At 40.3% G+C, this 17,905-nt stretch overlaps 1 protein-coding gene across 16 annotated transcripts in view; it reads right to left on the reverse strand.

The window, feature by feature from the left end:
- Positions 1-17,905, reverse strand: part of gramd1bb (GRAM domain containing 1Bb) — a 77,401-nt gene that overhangs the window by 35,325 nt on the left and 24,171 nt on the right. For 3 of the 16 annotated variants that reach the window (XM_034867354.1, XM_034867353.1, XM_034867350.1), the window contains exon 1: positions 7,135-7,670. The exons of the other annotated variants lie outside the window; for them this stretch is intronic. In XM_034867354.1, coding sequence (XP_034723245.1) covers positions 7,135-7,157 — 23 coding nt within the window. In that variant the 5' untranslated portion in view covers positions 7,158-7,670. Of the gene's footprint in view, positions 1-7,134; positions 7,671-17,905 lie in introns of those variants that run through there. 16 annotated transcript variants of the gene reach the window in all.

The following is a 17,905-nucleotide window of genomic DNA, read 5'->3' on the forward strand; positions in this document are numbered from 1 at the left end:
AGTTCTGAAGGCAAAAGGGGGTCCAACCCGTTACTAGCATGGGGTACCTAATAAAGTGGCCGGTGAGTGTATATATGCCATAAATTAAAAGGGAACTCTCAAAGGGACAAAAATGCATCACTTCCCCATCAAATCCTCATGGACCTTGCCACTTTATGTGTTGAGGTATAACTATTTCTGTTTTGATAAAGAGTTTATCTTACATTACATTATATGTCATTTATCTGACGCTTTTATCCAAATCGACTTCCATTTAAGTGCTGTCAACCTTGAAGGTGGAAACTCCAGACAACAAGTAGTAAGTACAAGTACGTTAGTTTTAAATAAGCAAAACTACAAAGAGTCATATGAAAGTGCAGCTTCAAGAATATATATATATATATATATATATATATACGTGCAGTATATACATTTTGTATCCAAGGTACAGTTGGTAGAGATGTGTTTTTAGCCTTCGTCGGAGGAGGCTGTCCTGATTTCAACAGGAAGCTCATTCCACCATTTAGGACCCAGGACAGCAAACAGTATTAGTTGTCCCTCGCTGTGAGGGGGCAGCAAGCAGGTTGGCTGACGTAGAGCGGAGTGGGGTATAGGGGTTGACCATATATTCTGGATGCAAGCTGGGGCTGATCCGTCTGTGGTCCTGTATGCAAATACTAGTGTCTCGAAGCGGATCCGGGAATCAAATCGTAACCAGTGAAAAGAGTGGAGGAGAGTGGAGTGTGAGAGACCTTGGGGGGGTTGAAGACAAGTTAAGCTGCTGAGTTCTGAAAGAGCTGCAGGTGCCGGATGGCACATGAAGGCAGGCAAGCAAGGTTGGAGGTGCAGTAGTATTAACGTGAGATGACTAGAGCCTGAACCAGAACTTGAGCCGCCTGCGGCGTTAGAAGGGGACATATCCTTGTATCGTTGTAACATGTATCTACACCATCGGATAGTTGCAGCAACGTTGGCAGTGATGGATAGTTGATCGTCAAATGTCACACAAGTGTAGTCAGGTTTTGGGCTTGAGAGCCCTGCCTTGGAAGGAAAAGGACCTCAGTCTCGTCAAGGTTGAGTTTCAGATGGTGTGTGGACATCCAAGAAGAAGTCTTCAAGTTTCTGATACCAGTATGGGCTACATTTGTGCACCTACTAACCTGGTGTTTCTCTAATAAACACAGTGCACTGTGTAGGATTTCAACCTTTTATATGACTTTGTTTTCTTGTCACTTTTCCAACACTTTGTCGTCTATATAAAGTTATCTTTGAATTATGCTGGCCATTTTTTACTATTTTCTAACATGAAACAGACAACAACAAAAAAAAATTTGCTGATTACTAAAGATTCTTGAAAACAATCTGCAGATCTGTCGATAACGAAAAAAATTGTTTGATTCAACTCTACTTAAAAAATTGTAGATTCTGCCTATATTTCTCACTAGCAGTTAATTGTCATTAAGGGTATTCTTTTATAAATACAGTCAAATTATGACAAATGAGGAAAAAAATTCAGCATAAACATGGAAACTTGGAAACACCCCAAAAGTTCATGGTGTTTTTTGACCGTTGTGTTAATCACGTTTAACTGTTTGTAGTGTTAGCAGGTTTTTTGAAACATGCAGAGCCTACAGGTAGACAAGGTTATGTACGGATTCCTCAAGTGTTGAGGGCAGGGAGCAAATAAACACAAATAACTAATAATTATATGAAAACAATTAGCAGTAAGTGATTCCTCTATGAACACAGAAACACATAAGCATTTACAAGACATCAAGAAAGGGGAGCTAGTTATGTTTGTGCTTCTAAAAAGAAAAAGAAGGACCATGTAATTTTTGGATAGGCTTCATTTGAGAAACACACAAATGGAAGGCGATCGATTAGGTAGTTTCACATGTCCGTTTGTCCCTGAACAGGCTGAGGGAAGCGGGAACATAACCTCCCACATGGCAGCATGATTGATGTTTTAAAAGTCTGCCTGCCAAAGTATTTTTCTTTATAAATACAAAACATTTTATAAATACTGTCAGATTAATGACAGTATAATACAACCAGCCTTCCTTGTTTATGTTCACACTTAATGACATGTTAGCCACAATGTCTGTATCATTTAAATGCTATGCAAGCATCTCTTTTTTCTTCCATGACTTTATCAACCATCAGAAATCATTGCATCCTCAATTAACTCCCCTCACAGCCTGAAAATAGAAAAAAAAAGTTGGTTGTATTGGAAGCAGGCAGAAGAGTGTGGTGGGGAACAATGTAAAGCATAATCAGTGATGACAAATGGCCTACGGGAAGGATGCAGTAATAAAAAAAAGCAAAAAGGGGACGAGGGAGGGAGAGAGAGAGAGAGAGAGAGAGAGAGAGAGAGAGAGAGAGAGAGAGAGAGAGAGAGAGAGAGAGAGAGAGAGAGAGAGAGAGAGAGAGAGAGAGAGAGATACAAAGTTGTGGCCAGAAGGGAAAGAATTCTGCAGTTTCTCTTCACTGCAGAGCCCCTGCTGTTGACTTGGAAGTCCATTGTGGCCCAGTCAGATGCTGCAGTGCTTTATCTGTAAGGCTGCAGTTGGTTACAAACCTCCCATCCCAGTCCATTCCTAACAAGCCCTAATCTGTGGACATGTCGTGATTTCGTTTTCAAAGCAAGTAGAAATAGTTCTGCTGAAGGGAAGAGGCTTAAAATATCACTTCTGATGACCAGGTGATTAAACCAGCAGTTAAGAGCTGCAAAGATTAATCGATTAGTTGCCAACTATTAATCTGCAAGTTGTTGGACAAAATAAGCCATTTGAAGACATCTTCATGAGCTTTGGAAAACACTGATAACACTGTTTGCCGTTTCTGACATTTGAAAGACCATACAACTAATGGTTTAATCAGGAAAATAATCAACAGATTAATCAACAGTGAACCACATTGCGACCGCTTCCGGCTTTAATTCATATTAAACAGCAGCAAACGCTTTCTGCGTGGAGTTTTGAAAAGTGTAACAACATTTGCGACAGCTTTATCGGCATTGCCGTGATTCACTGGGACTTGAACGAGCTGCACAGGCGACGTAGTCCCGCTCCATCTGAACCACAGCTCTGCACATCTGTGTCAGAGCTGAGCCCCTGTCTCTGTCAAACATGCAGAGAGGACAGAGAAACTCACACACTCTCAGGTACCAAAATTTGGCACAGATTAATTTAACTTAAATGGGTACTTGGTAGTACCGATGGAATTTGGTTGGTACCCTAAAAAGTACAGAGTTTGGCATGCATCCTTACATGTGTGTATGTGAGGATCTGAAGCAGCCGTGCATTCGTCAGTGGACTTAGCAAATTTCCAAAAGTCTTTGCTGTTCTGTTTGTCTGAATGACAACATGCACAAGCTAAGAGCTGCACTCTCAAAGGGATGTAAAAGCAGAAATCACAGATGTAAGACTTCTCTACAGTTTTCTTTCTTTACTCGTTTACGCCACTGCTCTGTGACCATGACATGAAAACTGCAGCCTCCCACTCTGATGGTAATGATCAATAAAATAAAGTAGCTGAAGAATTGAGCAGACAAGTTTGGGTTAAAGATACACACAGGCATTAGGTATGCAAATCTGCACTCACAATCTGTCTATATCTGTCCTGCAGCAACTACAGGCTTGTCTGCGATGCCACGTGCATAGAGTGCCTTGCTGTTGCTACAGCTGTTGGCTGTGTGTGCACATCTGTGTCTGTGTGCATGTGTCTGTACGTGTGTGGGCAGATTAAAGTCACACCAAATGTCGTATCAAGAGAAAACATCCCCACACTGGGTCCACTGCCAAATCCTGAGCAATCTCACACTTGCACGCGTGCATGACAGTATATACACACACACAGACACACACGGCCTCTTCTTATTTCTCTGCCTTGTCTTCTGACATGTAATGCTGCAAACATACCTCCCCTCAACCCAGCTCTCAATCACAGCATGCATTGTTACAAACATACACCCAACAGTGCAGCCTGGTTCCAGTCTGAAAACTCTTTGACACCCGGTTCCCCTGACGTCAATTTACAGAAAATCACATTGGATCCTTTTTATTACTAAGACCAATATTTATTTTATAATCATATTGTTTTCATTGGATCATAATCACAACTAATCTTTGGTTTCTTTTTAAGCAATTTTGGTTCATCTTCAGATAATTTTGGAATCATATGCCTCAAAAACACTACAATTATGAAATAAAAACTTGCAATAAAACTTCACAAATCCTTACACTGACCACTTCCGTCAGCGTACCATGGCATTAGACAGGATTCCTTTGTGGTTTCTTGTAAGAAGGTTAAGCATTTTTGCATGCATAACTTAATGCTCAGGACATAATCATTATCATCTGAAGCCATCTCATTTGTCAGCAAGTAAGAGCAAATACCTTTCCACTAACAAAAACGCATGAGAGACAAAAAGAATCATTGTCCAGTCAAGTAACCTGGAGAATGCTAAACCAGTTAGCACAGATAAATCACTGCATCCAGTGTAGATAAATAAGATGCTACATCTAGTGACAGCTACTGGTTTATAACACAGGACAACAAATGCACTGATTGAGTTATTGACTGATGGAATGACCTCTAGGTCATACCATTTGTCCGACATAGCAGATTGTCCCTGGGACAACAGAATGCAGCTCTAACAGACTCTGATAACAAATTAAGACTTCAGCTGGATCCTCTCATCATTGGCTCTACAAGGGGAATTTATACCTTACCATTTTCACTTGTTCCTTGATCAATTTTTTTCCCCTTTCAAGGTGGATTGAAATAAAGCTGAATTGAAGCTTTTGGACTAGTTTCCTTTTAAAAACTCCCATTTACAAACACAATCTTGATTAAAAGGTAAACATATTGTTTTCAAAGTTCCAGCTGATGCAGCCTGATGTGGACCACCTGGGCCCGGTCCTCCACAGAAAATAAAAAGCTCAGCTTCCTGGACTTGTCTCTCTCCACTCTGCCGACACAAGAAGCCCTGTTGCTGTTTTGTGTTGTTCATTTTTGCACACACGACCAGCCTTGTGTGGTCAGAACACCTTATAGATTTAAAAGTTATCATCCCATGAATCATATATAAGTCTGTAAATTGTGTGGTTGAAATTGCAGACTAGTAAATGCATTGTTTGTGGTTCACTTCCTGTGTTTGGGTCGGATGGCGGTCTTACATAAAATGAACCAAACTACTATTTACATTTTCCAGTTAATACTAAGGATTCAATGTGCCACATGTACAGTATGTGCAACACTTAAAGAGGATTTATAAAATAATGCCCACAACAATTATTTTAATAGCTCAGTATTCTATGCACTAAAAATGCATGTATAAAGGCTTTAGGCTGCCCTACCCTGTTTCATATGCAACTTAATTTTATACAATATTCAGTATGTATTATAGGGTCCCTACTCCGTCTCTTTTCCAGTGTGGTTTAAAAAACTTGAAGGCCCCTGTCTTAAAGTATTGACATTTTGTGTTTTTACCCAGTTTTTGACCTGAACTATAGCCAGGTTTACAAAAAACATTGGACTATTGGACACAGTACAAATAAAGTTTAGCGTAAGTTTCATCAGGAAGACTATCTTACGTTACGCCCCACCCGTCTCCTGTTTCCAGGAGATCAGCTGAGTGGGAGGCGTTTCCTCTTTAGTTATACCAACCAGATTTAGCCACAATCTCTATCAGCCAATCACATCTTTGCTGTCAATATTTAAATCTGTTGTCCTCTCTGTTGCCTTCAGCTGTCATTTCAGTGCAAACGGTTGCAAACCTCCTCTTCCCCTTTTGCATTCAGCTTCTAATCACCAGCACTCCAGCATTTCCAGGTGTGAGCTCTCCAGAAACCTGAATCCTATTCTTATCCATCCAGATCTCAGCATCCACTTCATTCAACACCACCATTGTGTAGACTCCATCAAGAGGGTATCCTACTCCACTCACGGCTTCTCCACGCCATTTAAAATATGATGACATCACAATAGGGTATAATTGGCAAAGACTTTACTAATTGACACACGCACGCAGACACACACACACACACACACACACACACACACACACACACACACACACACACACTAATTTTATGAAGCCCTGAGAAGAAAATGTTCAAAGCTTAACAATAAAGGATCAAGTGATAGATAGTGATAGGCATAAAAAAAAGAATTAAAGAGCAAGGGGAGAGAGCGATGTTAATGAGAGAAGGAGACAGACAAATATAGAGAGAATGAAAGAGAGAGAGAGACAGAGACGTTAGAGACAAGAAGAGATCCTGTAAGGAAAAGAAGGGGTCCAAATGAAAGTGAGAAGGAAGGAAGCGGGACGCACGTTGACAAAACTGCTCCCCCTCTGTTTTTTTTTCCTCCTGCAGTGCTATGTAATTCGTCTCTAAAAATATCAGGCAAAAGAAGGAGGAGGAGGAGCATAAACAAACACAAGGGGAGGAAAGGATAAAAGGAGGTACGATGGAAAAGTGCACACACTGTGGCGGAAAAGGTTAAAAAGAAAGTGAGAGCAGAGCCACCTGGATGTGAATCTGTTTGTCCATGTGATTTAACAAGGGAAGAGGAACACAAGCAAGGAAGACAGCGAGAGTGAGTAAGTGGGGAGAGACAGAGGGAGCATGTGTCTGCTCTTTTCCAGGCAGCCACGTGAGTGTTTCTCCTCAGCTGCTCCGCTCACACTGATCCCACCAGAGGGGAGCAAAGCAGGGTCGCCACAGTCAGTGAAAAAAAAAAATACCCTAGCCCACACTAGCTGCACTGGCTATAAACAATCTGATCAGAGCTTAGTGCTGTCCTGATACAGCCCTTCTTATATACTGGTGCATTTCCTGGATATTTACATAACCATATAGAAATGCATGGGTAAAGATGGACGGATAAACATGATTTAATTTATTTGTGCTCTCTTGGAAAAGCACGTATATTTGACAGTGCTCCAGCCTCGTCAAGAGAGAATGTTGTCTTAGTGCGACATATGTCAATCCAGTCACATACTACCAGTAAATAGTAACAGACATCTAGCACCTGGCAGGGTTGTGCTTTGCATAGGCGACAGTTTTAAAGCTGTACAGAAAGACAGGTTACATTTTGAATATATAATCACAATCAAAGACAAAAATCTCTTCCCTCTGTTCACCTTACCAGGCGAGCTTGAAGCCTTTCATTAGTACAGCGAGGAGTGTTTGACGTCCACAGCGCGTTGTGGGCACTGGGCTGCCCGTTCACACAGCCGCATGCTGACTGACAGCCTGCCAAAGCCTCACCTCCCATACACAGAGCAGGAGAGATGCACAGAGGGAAGAAGGGAGGAATGGATGCAGAGACAGATGGAGGGCTGGGGGACCAAAGTCTGGAAGGATGATGCTCAGCTTTGCCCCTTATTGCTACATTCCTTCGCTTGTATCGAGGTGCCGCAGTGCTGAGCGCTTGTGCCAGAAATTCACACCTCCCTGAGGTTCTTCAGTTTTCCCAAAAGAGCAGGCATAATCACAACGCAAACTGCAGCATGCAGCAGAAGCAGAAAAGCTAGCATTGGCAAGGAAATGCCAACATGGCCAGTCACTGTTCCTTTCTAACTGTACATTTTCTACCAAGCTCTTCTACGGTCTCCTCACAGCGTTTGTTTGCTCGCTCAAACTCTCTCTGTCTCTCCCCCGGTCTCCGCTGCGGATGAAAGCTGCACTTGCTGTGCTTACAGAGAGCAGGCGCAGGAGCGCTACCCTCCCCCTCTCCCTCCCTCCTGTTCTCTCTGTACTCTTCCCTAGATGGCTCTCTTTCTCCATGATAAGCCTAGCTGACCCAGTGTGGAGGGCTAGAGCAGGATAGTAGCCTCTTGCCATAACATCCCCTGTGCAATGACCCCCCACCCTCTATGCTACGTATGAGAATGGTATTGTGTGTGTGTGTGTGTGTGTGTGTGTGCATAGCATAGGAGAGACTGAATAGAGCATTGAGACCCCAAACTTTGATATTCAGGACATTTTGCAAGAGACATTGATGACAATTTTGCCAAAACAGTTAACTGGTATGTTCCCTTTTTTAAATCAGGCAAATTGGGATTTCTGTCAATGAACAGAGATATTATGTATAACAATAACATTAGTATCACCTAAAATATGGTGTTGTCAAACCGAACTCACACATCAGTTTTGCAGTTATGTGTTATTTGGCTTTTTCGTGGTTAATGATGTATACATTAAGTAACATAGCTTAATAAAAAAAAACATGCAAGATTGTAAAAAAAACATTTTGCCAATCACGACTTTGTAAATTTGACTTTTAGCTGGCATTGGTCTAATAATCTAAAGCGTAGCCTGGCAACTATACTACAATGTGTATATACATCTCTACATGTGTATTTTTGGGTGCATATTTGCACGTGTATTTTTGGCGGTAGAGTGCTTCATAAACAATCTACGGCACAACTAGCAATCAATAGCTGGCAACTGCTGATGTTTAAAAGCACCTCAGACCACATTGTGATTACTTTTAATTTGAAAAACTATCAAGACGGAAGAGGACCAGTGAGTAGATATTTCATTTCTACACTATTGGGCAGGCAAGAGCAGACATGAGGGCGCACTCTCCCTCTCTCTATTGTAAGCCAGCATTGTCTCTCCCCATGGGCTACTGCGGCTGTGGTAAGACTGCAAGGAGCGAAAAGTGAGGGGAGGAAAAAAGGGGGGTGTATGAAACGATTTAATCCCTTCTCAGGTGAAGCACTGAGGGCTGTAGCCTGAGCTCCAGTCAAGCAAGAGGAGAGACGGTAAGTCATCTCACACAGAGTCCATCTGGTACCCAGCTCAATCATAGCTTGCTAACAATTTATTGGAAAAAAACAACAACAAAAAACATCTGCAACCATGGTGCACCTTACTGTTTATTAGACATGACCGGCAGTCATGATTTCGGGAAACATCCAGGAAAGTCACAGAGTTTAGGCAGTAAGATGTCACCTGCACATCGACTGCTGAGAATTCTACTCTGTAATTGACAAGCAGTTCATCTTGACCTAGCTTAAGCCTACTAATGTGACTATTACATCAAAACGCATGCATTGTTAATTTCCATCCATATTTCTTTATAAAAAAGATGCCATTAAAGTATCCAGAGAGGTCATTGTGACATTTCATGACATCCGCATTCCAAATAATGCTGGCACAGTACATGTACATTTTGTGTTTTTCACTGTACCTGTAATTTTGGAAAATTAGATGTTCCTAAAAGGCATTACAGTAGACCTCACGTCAAATACTGCAGTCAGGAGGTTGTTTCCCTCAGTTTTAACACACAGAGTTTGGCTACCTATTGTGTTCTGCTTAGTCAAAGTAACCAACGCCATTAGCAAGAGGCCAATAATACTATGCCTGATTATTGAAAGATGGATCTTATGCAACAGGAAAAACATTTGTTTCCCTTTGAGTGTTTTGTGGCACTCAAAGCCAGCCCTACAAGATTTTGTGTTATCTTTTTTGCTGTGAGTGAATGTTGTTTGACTCGTTAGAGCTCTGTCCAGCCTGCTGAGGACAAGCAGCAACAGAGTGGTGCTGAATGGACAGCTCCTCTAGAGAAGAGTCAACCACTGAGTCAGAGATGTTTCTTTCCACTGGTGCCCCCTGCTGACCAGACTACAGCTGAGTTTTGCCATGGTAAAATACTTTTTCATGAATACATGCTATGTTTAACATGCTATTTATGGGAAGGATTCTAAAAGAAATACATGACTCTGGGTATCTGTGGCTCAGGAGGTAGATCGGTTTGTCCTTTAATTACAATGTTGATATTTGATCTCTGGCTCCTCCTGGCTGTATGTAAAAGTATCCTTGAGCAAGACAGTTAACGCCAAGTTGCTCCCGCCTTGTCGGGTAAGGTAAAAAGACGCAATATTCATGCAATCCATTTTAAAATAAGCGTGAGTTATGCCTTTACGATCTATTAAGAAATAAATAACAGTAATGTGATTTGGGCATTAGCTTTTTAGCATTCCTTGAACCCTAATCGGGCACAGGAATGTTTCATTTATTTCTAAGAATAGCATTGGTAGATAATCTGGATTAATCCTCTACACTGCTTTGTGAGATTGGATGCAGTGGAGAGTATGACTCCTCCCATTCTGCCGGGGGGGGGGGGGGGGGGGGGGGGGGGGGGGGGGGGTGTTCCTTTCTCTGTGACACACTATGGAATAAGGCACGTACTGTTCTCCTACTCATGTTGAATAAACACCCATAAATTGATCTCTACTATCTGAGGAGTGAGAGAAAAGGGGGGCTCACTTGACTGGGTGGCTTTTCGATTATGGTTGAACTGAGCAATGTCAGATAATCCGGGCCCTCAAGGCCACAGTGGGGCAACAGAGAGCTGAAATGCAAACAGCATGCAAAGACAGAAATATACATACTAAGCATAAGAAATGATGGCATAGTAGTACTTGCTTATATTCTTGATTAAAAGTCACAAGCAACCGAGAAGACTAAGGTTAAACAGATGCAAACATGGGACAGCAATTGCACAACAGAAACCAGGTCAGTAGGAAGCCAGACTGAATGTAATGGAATGCAGAAAACACACAGGCAGCAGAAATCCCTGGACAGAAGAGACACTTTGCAGACCAACACTGACTAAAACATAAAAGCAACCCAGGGAGGAAGAGTGAAAGACAGCTGTCAGAACAATGACAGTGGTGATAAATGATATTTGCATGATTGCAAAAAAACATAACAAACCTGTACAAACAAGCATCACCGCAAGGATTAGATCTATTCAATATCAGGTCAACCCAAAGAATGTGATTGTGAAATACAGATGGCCTTCTGCACGACTGTCACATGTTCCATGAATAAAAGAACAAAGTATGGCCCGTGCTGACATTAAAGCAGTCATTAAAAAAAAAAAAAAAAAAAAGTCTTCCATTTCCTGTTTCTGCTGCAGCAAGCATGATGGAAATAGGCCAAGGTTCATTTTTGAACAAACCTCAAACACACACTCATAAGGACTAAACAAAGCAGAGGGAGAGAGAGGAAAAAAAAAGGGGTTAGACAGAGGTGGTGGAAAAAATGGAAATTTGGTATTTTCTCTGGTCAGGGTTCGTACAACTTTGTGTTTAGTAATAGCAGAATGATCAGATATTATTATATCATATATATCAGATATAAGCAAAACAAGTTTTATTTTCTATTTATCAGTGTCTAAGTAGAATTTGCTTGCTTTCTAACCTTCCTGAGTCAATGGAAATGGGAGGATTTGAGCCAAATGACATGCAGCTGGGTCATTCTGGGTCAATTAGACTAAATCCAAGACAACAACTGCACCCTATTAGATTTTGCTCAAAGTTTATGTTAACCTTAATGTCAGTCTTTTCACACCTTTCCCCCCCCAAATCTAGGGCATGCTGTACACATTAATCATATTGACCTAGTCGTATTGACATGTTTGTCTTCTACCCTACAAAGTCTCTCTCTCTAACCTGAATAATACCTTCCTTTGTATTAATGTCCAGATATTGCTTCCCATATAATGTCATTTTCAAGGTGTAAAACTGAAGTAATTTCAAGGCTTAAAAATATGAAGATATAGGATTTGAACAAAAATATTTTACAGGCCTTGGTTTTGGGCAATATTATTGATATATACAAGGTTTGAACAAAATCTGGGACATTAACAACAACCTGTAATTCTTCAAGGCAGGATTAACAATTTCATGTGCCCCGGGCAACAAGACTCAAGCTTCTTCCTCCCTCATCCTCTTCCTCCCTCACAGTGTTACCTGATTTACGGAAACAATCTTGCATTATACCTGTACCTAAAAACAAGTGTATGAATGATCTAAGACCAGTGGCTCTAACCTCCATAGCTATGAAGGTATGTGAGAAAATCGTGTTAAATAGTCTAAAAGTCTAAAAGCCTCATATCTTAACCCCTGCCAATTTGCTCATCAGAATTGGACAGTTTCTATGCTCACCTGGATGGTTCAATACAATAAAACCACACATCCTTGTAAATAAGCTTTTTTTGATGACGGTTCCAGGAGTTTTTCTCATTCATTCTCACTCATTCAATTACATTTTTTTGTTGTTGAAAAAAGGTCACAATTTGTTAAGGTAAACTCAAAAGTTAAGTCAGATAATATCATACCAAACACAGGGTCACCTCAAGGAACTGTTTGATCACCTTTTCTTTTTACCATTTACACGGCAGACTACCGTCCACAGCAGGCAAGCTTTCAGATTGTTAAATTTGCTGACAATACAGCGCTCATTGGGTTGATCAAAAATGATGACTATAGTTACTATCAAAATGAGATAAATCATTCCCATAGAGGCAGGCAGATTTATATTTTTAAAAGCCAGTCATCTCATGGACAAGGATATCATGCATCCTGAGAAAGTACCCTTGGCCTTTGGAATTAAAATACCCCACATCATCACTTACCCTTCACCATAACTAGAGATAGCCATGGGGAACTTTCCATAAGATCATCTCTCAATGCAAATCAAACCAGCTGAAGCTAACCGAAATAAGGGTATGTGATGATATGGTGTTATATAAAGTCACTGACTGAAGCTGGAAGAAACCGGAGGTTTAATTACACTTAAGAATATTGTTTATTACCTTAGAAAATAAAAAAATTTAATTTTTAAAATGTAATTGATTTTTAACTTTTTCTATTTAACATATATAGTAATGTAGTAGTATATATAGTACAGTATAGTGTGGTTAAACACACTGTGCACTAGCCTTTTCAAATAGCTACCTAGCTGAAGATTCACCTCAAACAGCCAGCGCACCTAATGTTTTCCATATATGAACAGTGCATCACTATATAAACTCTTGTAACAGCAGCTAAATCATTTTAGAAAGCAAGCTTATGCTATCCAATTGAGTCAAAAAAGAAGTATGAACTTTGTTGCTACACAAAGTTTTATTGGCTAGAAGTAACTGTGTGGCTTTAAGCTAGAGGGCAGCTTATAAAAAACTGTTAATGGCACTGTACAGTGTATTGTCTTTTTAAGGCATAATAAACAGGGCAAACCATTCTCACTCCGAAATCGTACAATACAGCTGCTTGAGCAATGGCTGTCAGCGTCAGATGCGCGGCGGGTGAAGATGCTGTAGTATTAAGAGAGGCAATGGTAGCAATTAGTATGAAAGCCCAAAATTCCACATATGGAGTTTGGGGTGGTGGATGGGCCAAGCAACACAGGACTTTCACCCCGGAGATAGGTTCCCGCGTGTCACTTTTCCTAAACCCAACTGTGCCGTTCTTTTTTTCTAAACCTAACTGTCCCATTCTTACCCCCCACAAGACAAAACATACCTTTTATAAGCCCACCTATGATCTTTTACTTAAGTTACTGCGTCAAAATTGACACTAATAGTCCTGACCAAGCATGTTTCGATAAAGTGTGTTTAGGTATGACGCTAAAGGAGAGTTTTAACGTCACTAACAATGCCAATGGCACCTGACCAAGCGTCAGGGACATGTCTGAACCCAGTCACTGAGTTTGTGTTATCAATGCATGAATGACAAATTTAGATTTATCAGAAGTTGATCAATATCATTAAACTGATAAAAAGTACAGTAGATCTTTATTGACTAAAAAGGCACAATTCCTTGTTTTTATCTCCAGCCTAAACTGGAGGTGGAACTATTATGCAGTGAATCAATGACTCATCACATCCATGACCCTGAGCTCCTCAAATACACAGCCGCTCTGTTCGGAAAAATAATGTCACGACACAGAAAGATCAGGTTCTGCTGATCTCCCCAGATCTAGTCCACATCCAGTACGGTACACATCTTAGCTTCTATTGTAACACTGCACTGCTGACACTACTGCTTAGGGACAGGAATGTCAAAGAGTTACTTGAGGGAAGCGGTTCAACCAGTGTAAATATATTTTAATAAAATGTGTTTATATGGTCTCTTTAATCATATTTTTACAATTAAAGTTAAACGACAACATTGGCACAAACCCTCTTACAGTGAATTAGAGTCCCCTTTTAAAGAGATTCATCCCTGTGCGGTTAGTAATTTATTCTTGTTTAATCATCATCAACATCTATTCCTTATCTTTCCTAATTACATAATTAAACAATGCCAGCTCAGTCGTCGCACATTTTTTTTTAAAGATTTATTTTGGGGCTTTTCCCTTTATTATAGTTGATAGACATAAAAGGGGGAGAGAGATGGGGGATGACACGCAGCAAAGGGCCACAGGTCGGATTCAAACCCAGGCTGCTGCAGGACTCGGCCTACATGGGGCAAACACTCTTACTGGGTGAGCTAGAGGCCGCCCCAGTCGTCACACAATTACGAAATAGCTCCACATGACCACATCATCAGTGAGCGTGAGACACTGTGGTGTGGATGCCAACATGGTCAGATGTGCTGCCGCTGAGGGGGTTGTTCACTGTTTGTATCACTAGAACACAAACCTCTGTGGGTAAAACAACAACCCCATCTGTGTCCTCATGCTCTGTTCTTGTTCTTGCTTAACCTTTATTTAAACAGGCAAGTTGATTAAAAACACAGCAGCTGCAAAGATGATGCTGTCTAAATTAAGTCCATGTTTATTCCAAATTAGTCCAACTTACACTGACACACTTAAGTGATCTAAAGCAAAAACAAAAGCTTTTAGGTAAAGTGAGAAAAGTTAGTTTTATATCAAAGGACTCTGCTTCTTGAGTGGTGATGGGATAAGGGATTGAGTTGGAGAGATATTGACTGACACCTCCCAGACAATCTTTCCATCTAGTCAGTCAGGGCTGTTGCCACAGAGATGACCCTGCAATTATTAAAGCCAGGAGCTGTCCAGCATGCTGCTTCAGGGCCACATGCGGACCTTGCCTGATGTTTTCAGTCAGCCATACAGATGTCGACGGAAGTACGCACACGCACACACGTAAGTTGCTATGTCATTATTATTCACAAAGCCTTCAGGGATGGCACTTGAGCTATTTCAAGCTTCACAAATGATCAACGTCACTCATGGTGACAAAGCAACAATCACCCAGCAAGGCCTTGCATTTCCAAAACAACTCAACTTTGCACAGATGAAATCTGCAGCAATAATGTCATGAATCAAAATTAAGACCCCTGCTTTTTCCACATCAAGCTTTCGTTGTGGATGAAAACCTGAGACCCTGGATTACATCAAGAAGGTATGTTAAATATATAAAAGGTATATACATATTTTTGTCATAGACAGGGTAAATAACAGATAACAAACCTTAGCTATATTTTATATAACTTTGGTAATACAACAGCTACTATTCAGGTTTATGATTTTTACCAATCAGTCGCTAACAGGAGACAAATGCACAATTTTGGAAGATTATATCTGCCCTTAGTAGCCTACTTGATAGTCATATATAGGATAGGCATTAACTAATATGCTGTGGGATTGATTGATCGAGAACCTGTCACTAAGGCTACGCTTATATTAAAAGCAAATGTGTCCCAAATTGGATTTATTTATGACAATTTCTTTTCAGAGTAATGTGGACAGTAATGTGGCCACTTTCACATGTAGACCTAAATGCAATACGGTCTGGTAACCGGGCCATATGACTGCTGTGAGAATGCTCATATTAAAATTCATGTGAATAATTCTAAGTCATACTTTACAGCTCAGGTGCTTTGCCTAGTCCTGCCCTAATGTGCAGTGATTGGATGCTATGCGGAATTATGAGTGATAACTTTGTTTGGCTCATTTGAGCTAAAGGGCCCTTCAGACCAAACACAGCAACAACACTGCTGTACTCTGAAACCTATGATTACCCCACATTGTTTTTCCGCTGGGTCGAGTAAAGTGCAGGCAACCAAAGTTGAAACTCCTCTTGAATGGATAACTGATCTTGTGAAATAAGTGCAGTGCTCATTTTGTTAGGTTTTTCTCCTCACATTACAGCAGAGTCTTACTCGTTTCCCTCCGAGGAGTTAATATTTTAGACTACAGAAAGGCCATATTAGGACCAAAATGACTATAGCGCCCCCACCTTTAACCCTGTGTTGCTCCTGCAGAGGACAATGCTGACAGTGTTTCAGCAAATGATGCTACAGCAGTTTCCTGGATCTAGTACAATGTGAAATCTGAGGACCAGAAGTGGAGAGGAAGTAGATGCAATTGTGGGAAATATACATACACACATACACAGTATATATATATACAGTGGGGCTCGAAAGTTTGTGTACCCAAGGTAAAAACTTGTATTAATGTGCACAAAGAAGCCAAGATGGAAAAATTTACCAAAGGCATCAAATAACAGATTTGACATTCATATGTCGCATGATTGATCCCCTACCCCATGCTTAACAGTTGGACAGAGGTTCTTTTCCTTAAATTCTGTGCTCTTTCTTCTCCAAACGTACCTATGCTCATTCTGGCCAAAAGGTTCTACTTTAATCTCATCGGTCCACAGCACTTATTTCCACAATGCATCAGGCTTGTCTATATGTTCATTTGCAAACTTCAAACGCTGATTTTTTTGGTCAGGATGTAGAAGAGGTTTTTTTTCTGATGACTCTTCAATTAAGAACATATTTGTATCTCTTTATAGTTGAATGGTGTACCACAACTCCAGTGTCTGCCAGGTCTTTCTGGATGGCACGTGGGTTTTGACTTGCTTTTCTCACAATCCTACGAGCTGTTCCGTCTTATATATGTCTTGATTGATGAGCAGATTGGCATCTGAAAACGCTTTTCTATCTTCTTATAGCCTTCTCCTGCCTTGTGAGTGTCAAGTATTTTCAGTTTCAGTTTTCTAGACAACTGCTTAGAAGAACCCAAGGTGCTGATTGTTGGGGCAAGGTCAGATTAGTCTGGGCATTTAAAACCTTAAGATTGACATCACCTGGTCTTTCCAGACGATGATTGAGAACAATCCATGACACTGTCAGGTCTCAGCTTTCCAAAGGGGGCGGTGCATGCTAGAAACTCAGCAGGGTGGCCAAACTTTTGCAGATGCCATTTTTTATTTTCTGTTATTTTGAAAGTGTAAATGATGGAAATAAAATCTAACTTTTTGTGACATATACAAATGTCTAATCAGTCATTTTCTGCCTTTTGCAGCTTTTTCCATCTTGTCTTGGCTTCTTTATGCACAATAAAATCACAAAAAAACATACATATATACACACACACACACACACATATACATATACACATATATATATATATATATATATATATATATATATATATATACACACATACACACACATACATATGTATATATACATACATACACATACATACATATGTATTTACACACATACATACATATGTATTTACACACATACATACACACATATATATACACATAAATATATACACTGTGTGTATATATATATATATATATATATATATATATACATACACACACACACACACACACACACATATATATACACATATGTATATGTATATAGATATACATTTACATATATATACATATACACATATATATATAAATATACACACATATATATATATACAGTGAGGAAAATAAGTATTTGAACATCCTGCTATTTTGCAAGTTCTCCCTCTCAGAAATCATGGGGGGGTCTAAAATTGTCATCGTAGGTGCATGTCCACTGTGAGAGACATAATCTAAAAATCTTTTTTTTTTTTATTTAACTGTTTATTTGTATGCTACAGCTGCAATTAAGTATTTGAACACCTGAGAAAATAAATGTTAATATTTGGTACAGTAGCCTTTGTTTGCAATTCCACAGGTCAAACGTTTCCTGTAGTTTTTCACCAGGTTTGCACACACTAGAGAAGTGATTTTGGCCCACGCCTCCACACAGATCTTCTCTAGATCAGTCAGGTTTCTGGGCTGTCGCTGAGAAACACGGAGTTTGAGCTCCCTCCAAAGATTCTCTATTGGGTTTAGGTCTGGAGACTGGCTA

Source organism: Etheostoma cragini, chromosome 3, assembly GCF_013103735.1.
Source record: "Etheostoma cragini isolate CJK2018 chromosome 3, CSU_Ecrag_1.0, whole genome shotgun sequence".
NCBI lineage: Eukaryota > Metazoa > Chordata > Actinopteri > Perciformes > Percidae > Etheostoma > Etheostoma cragini.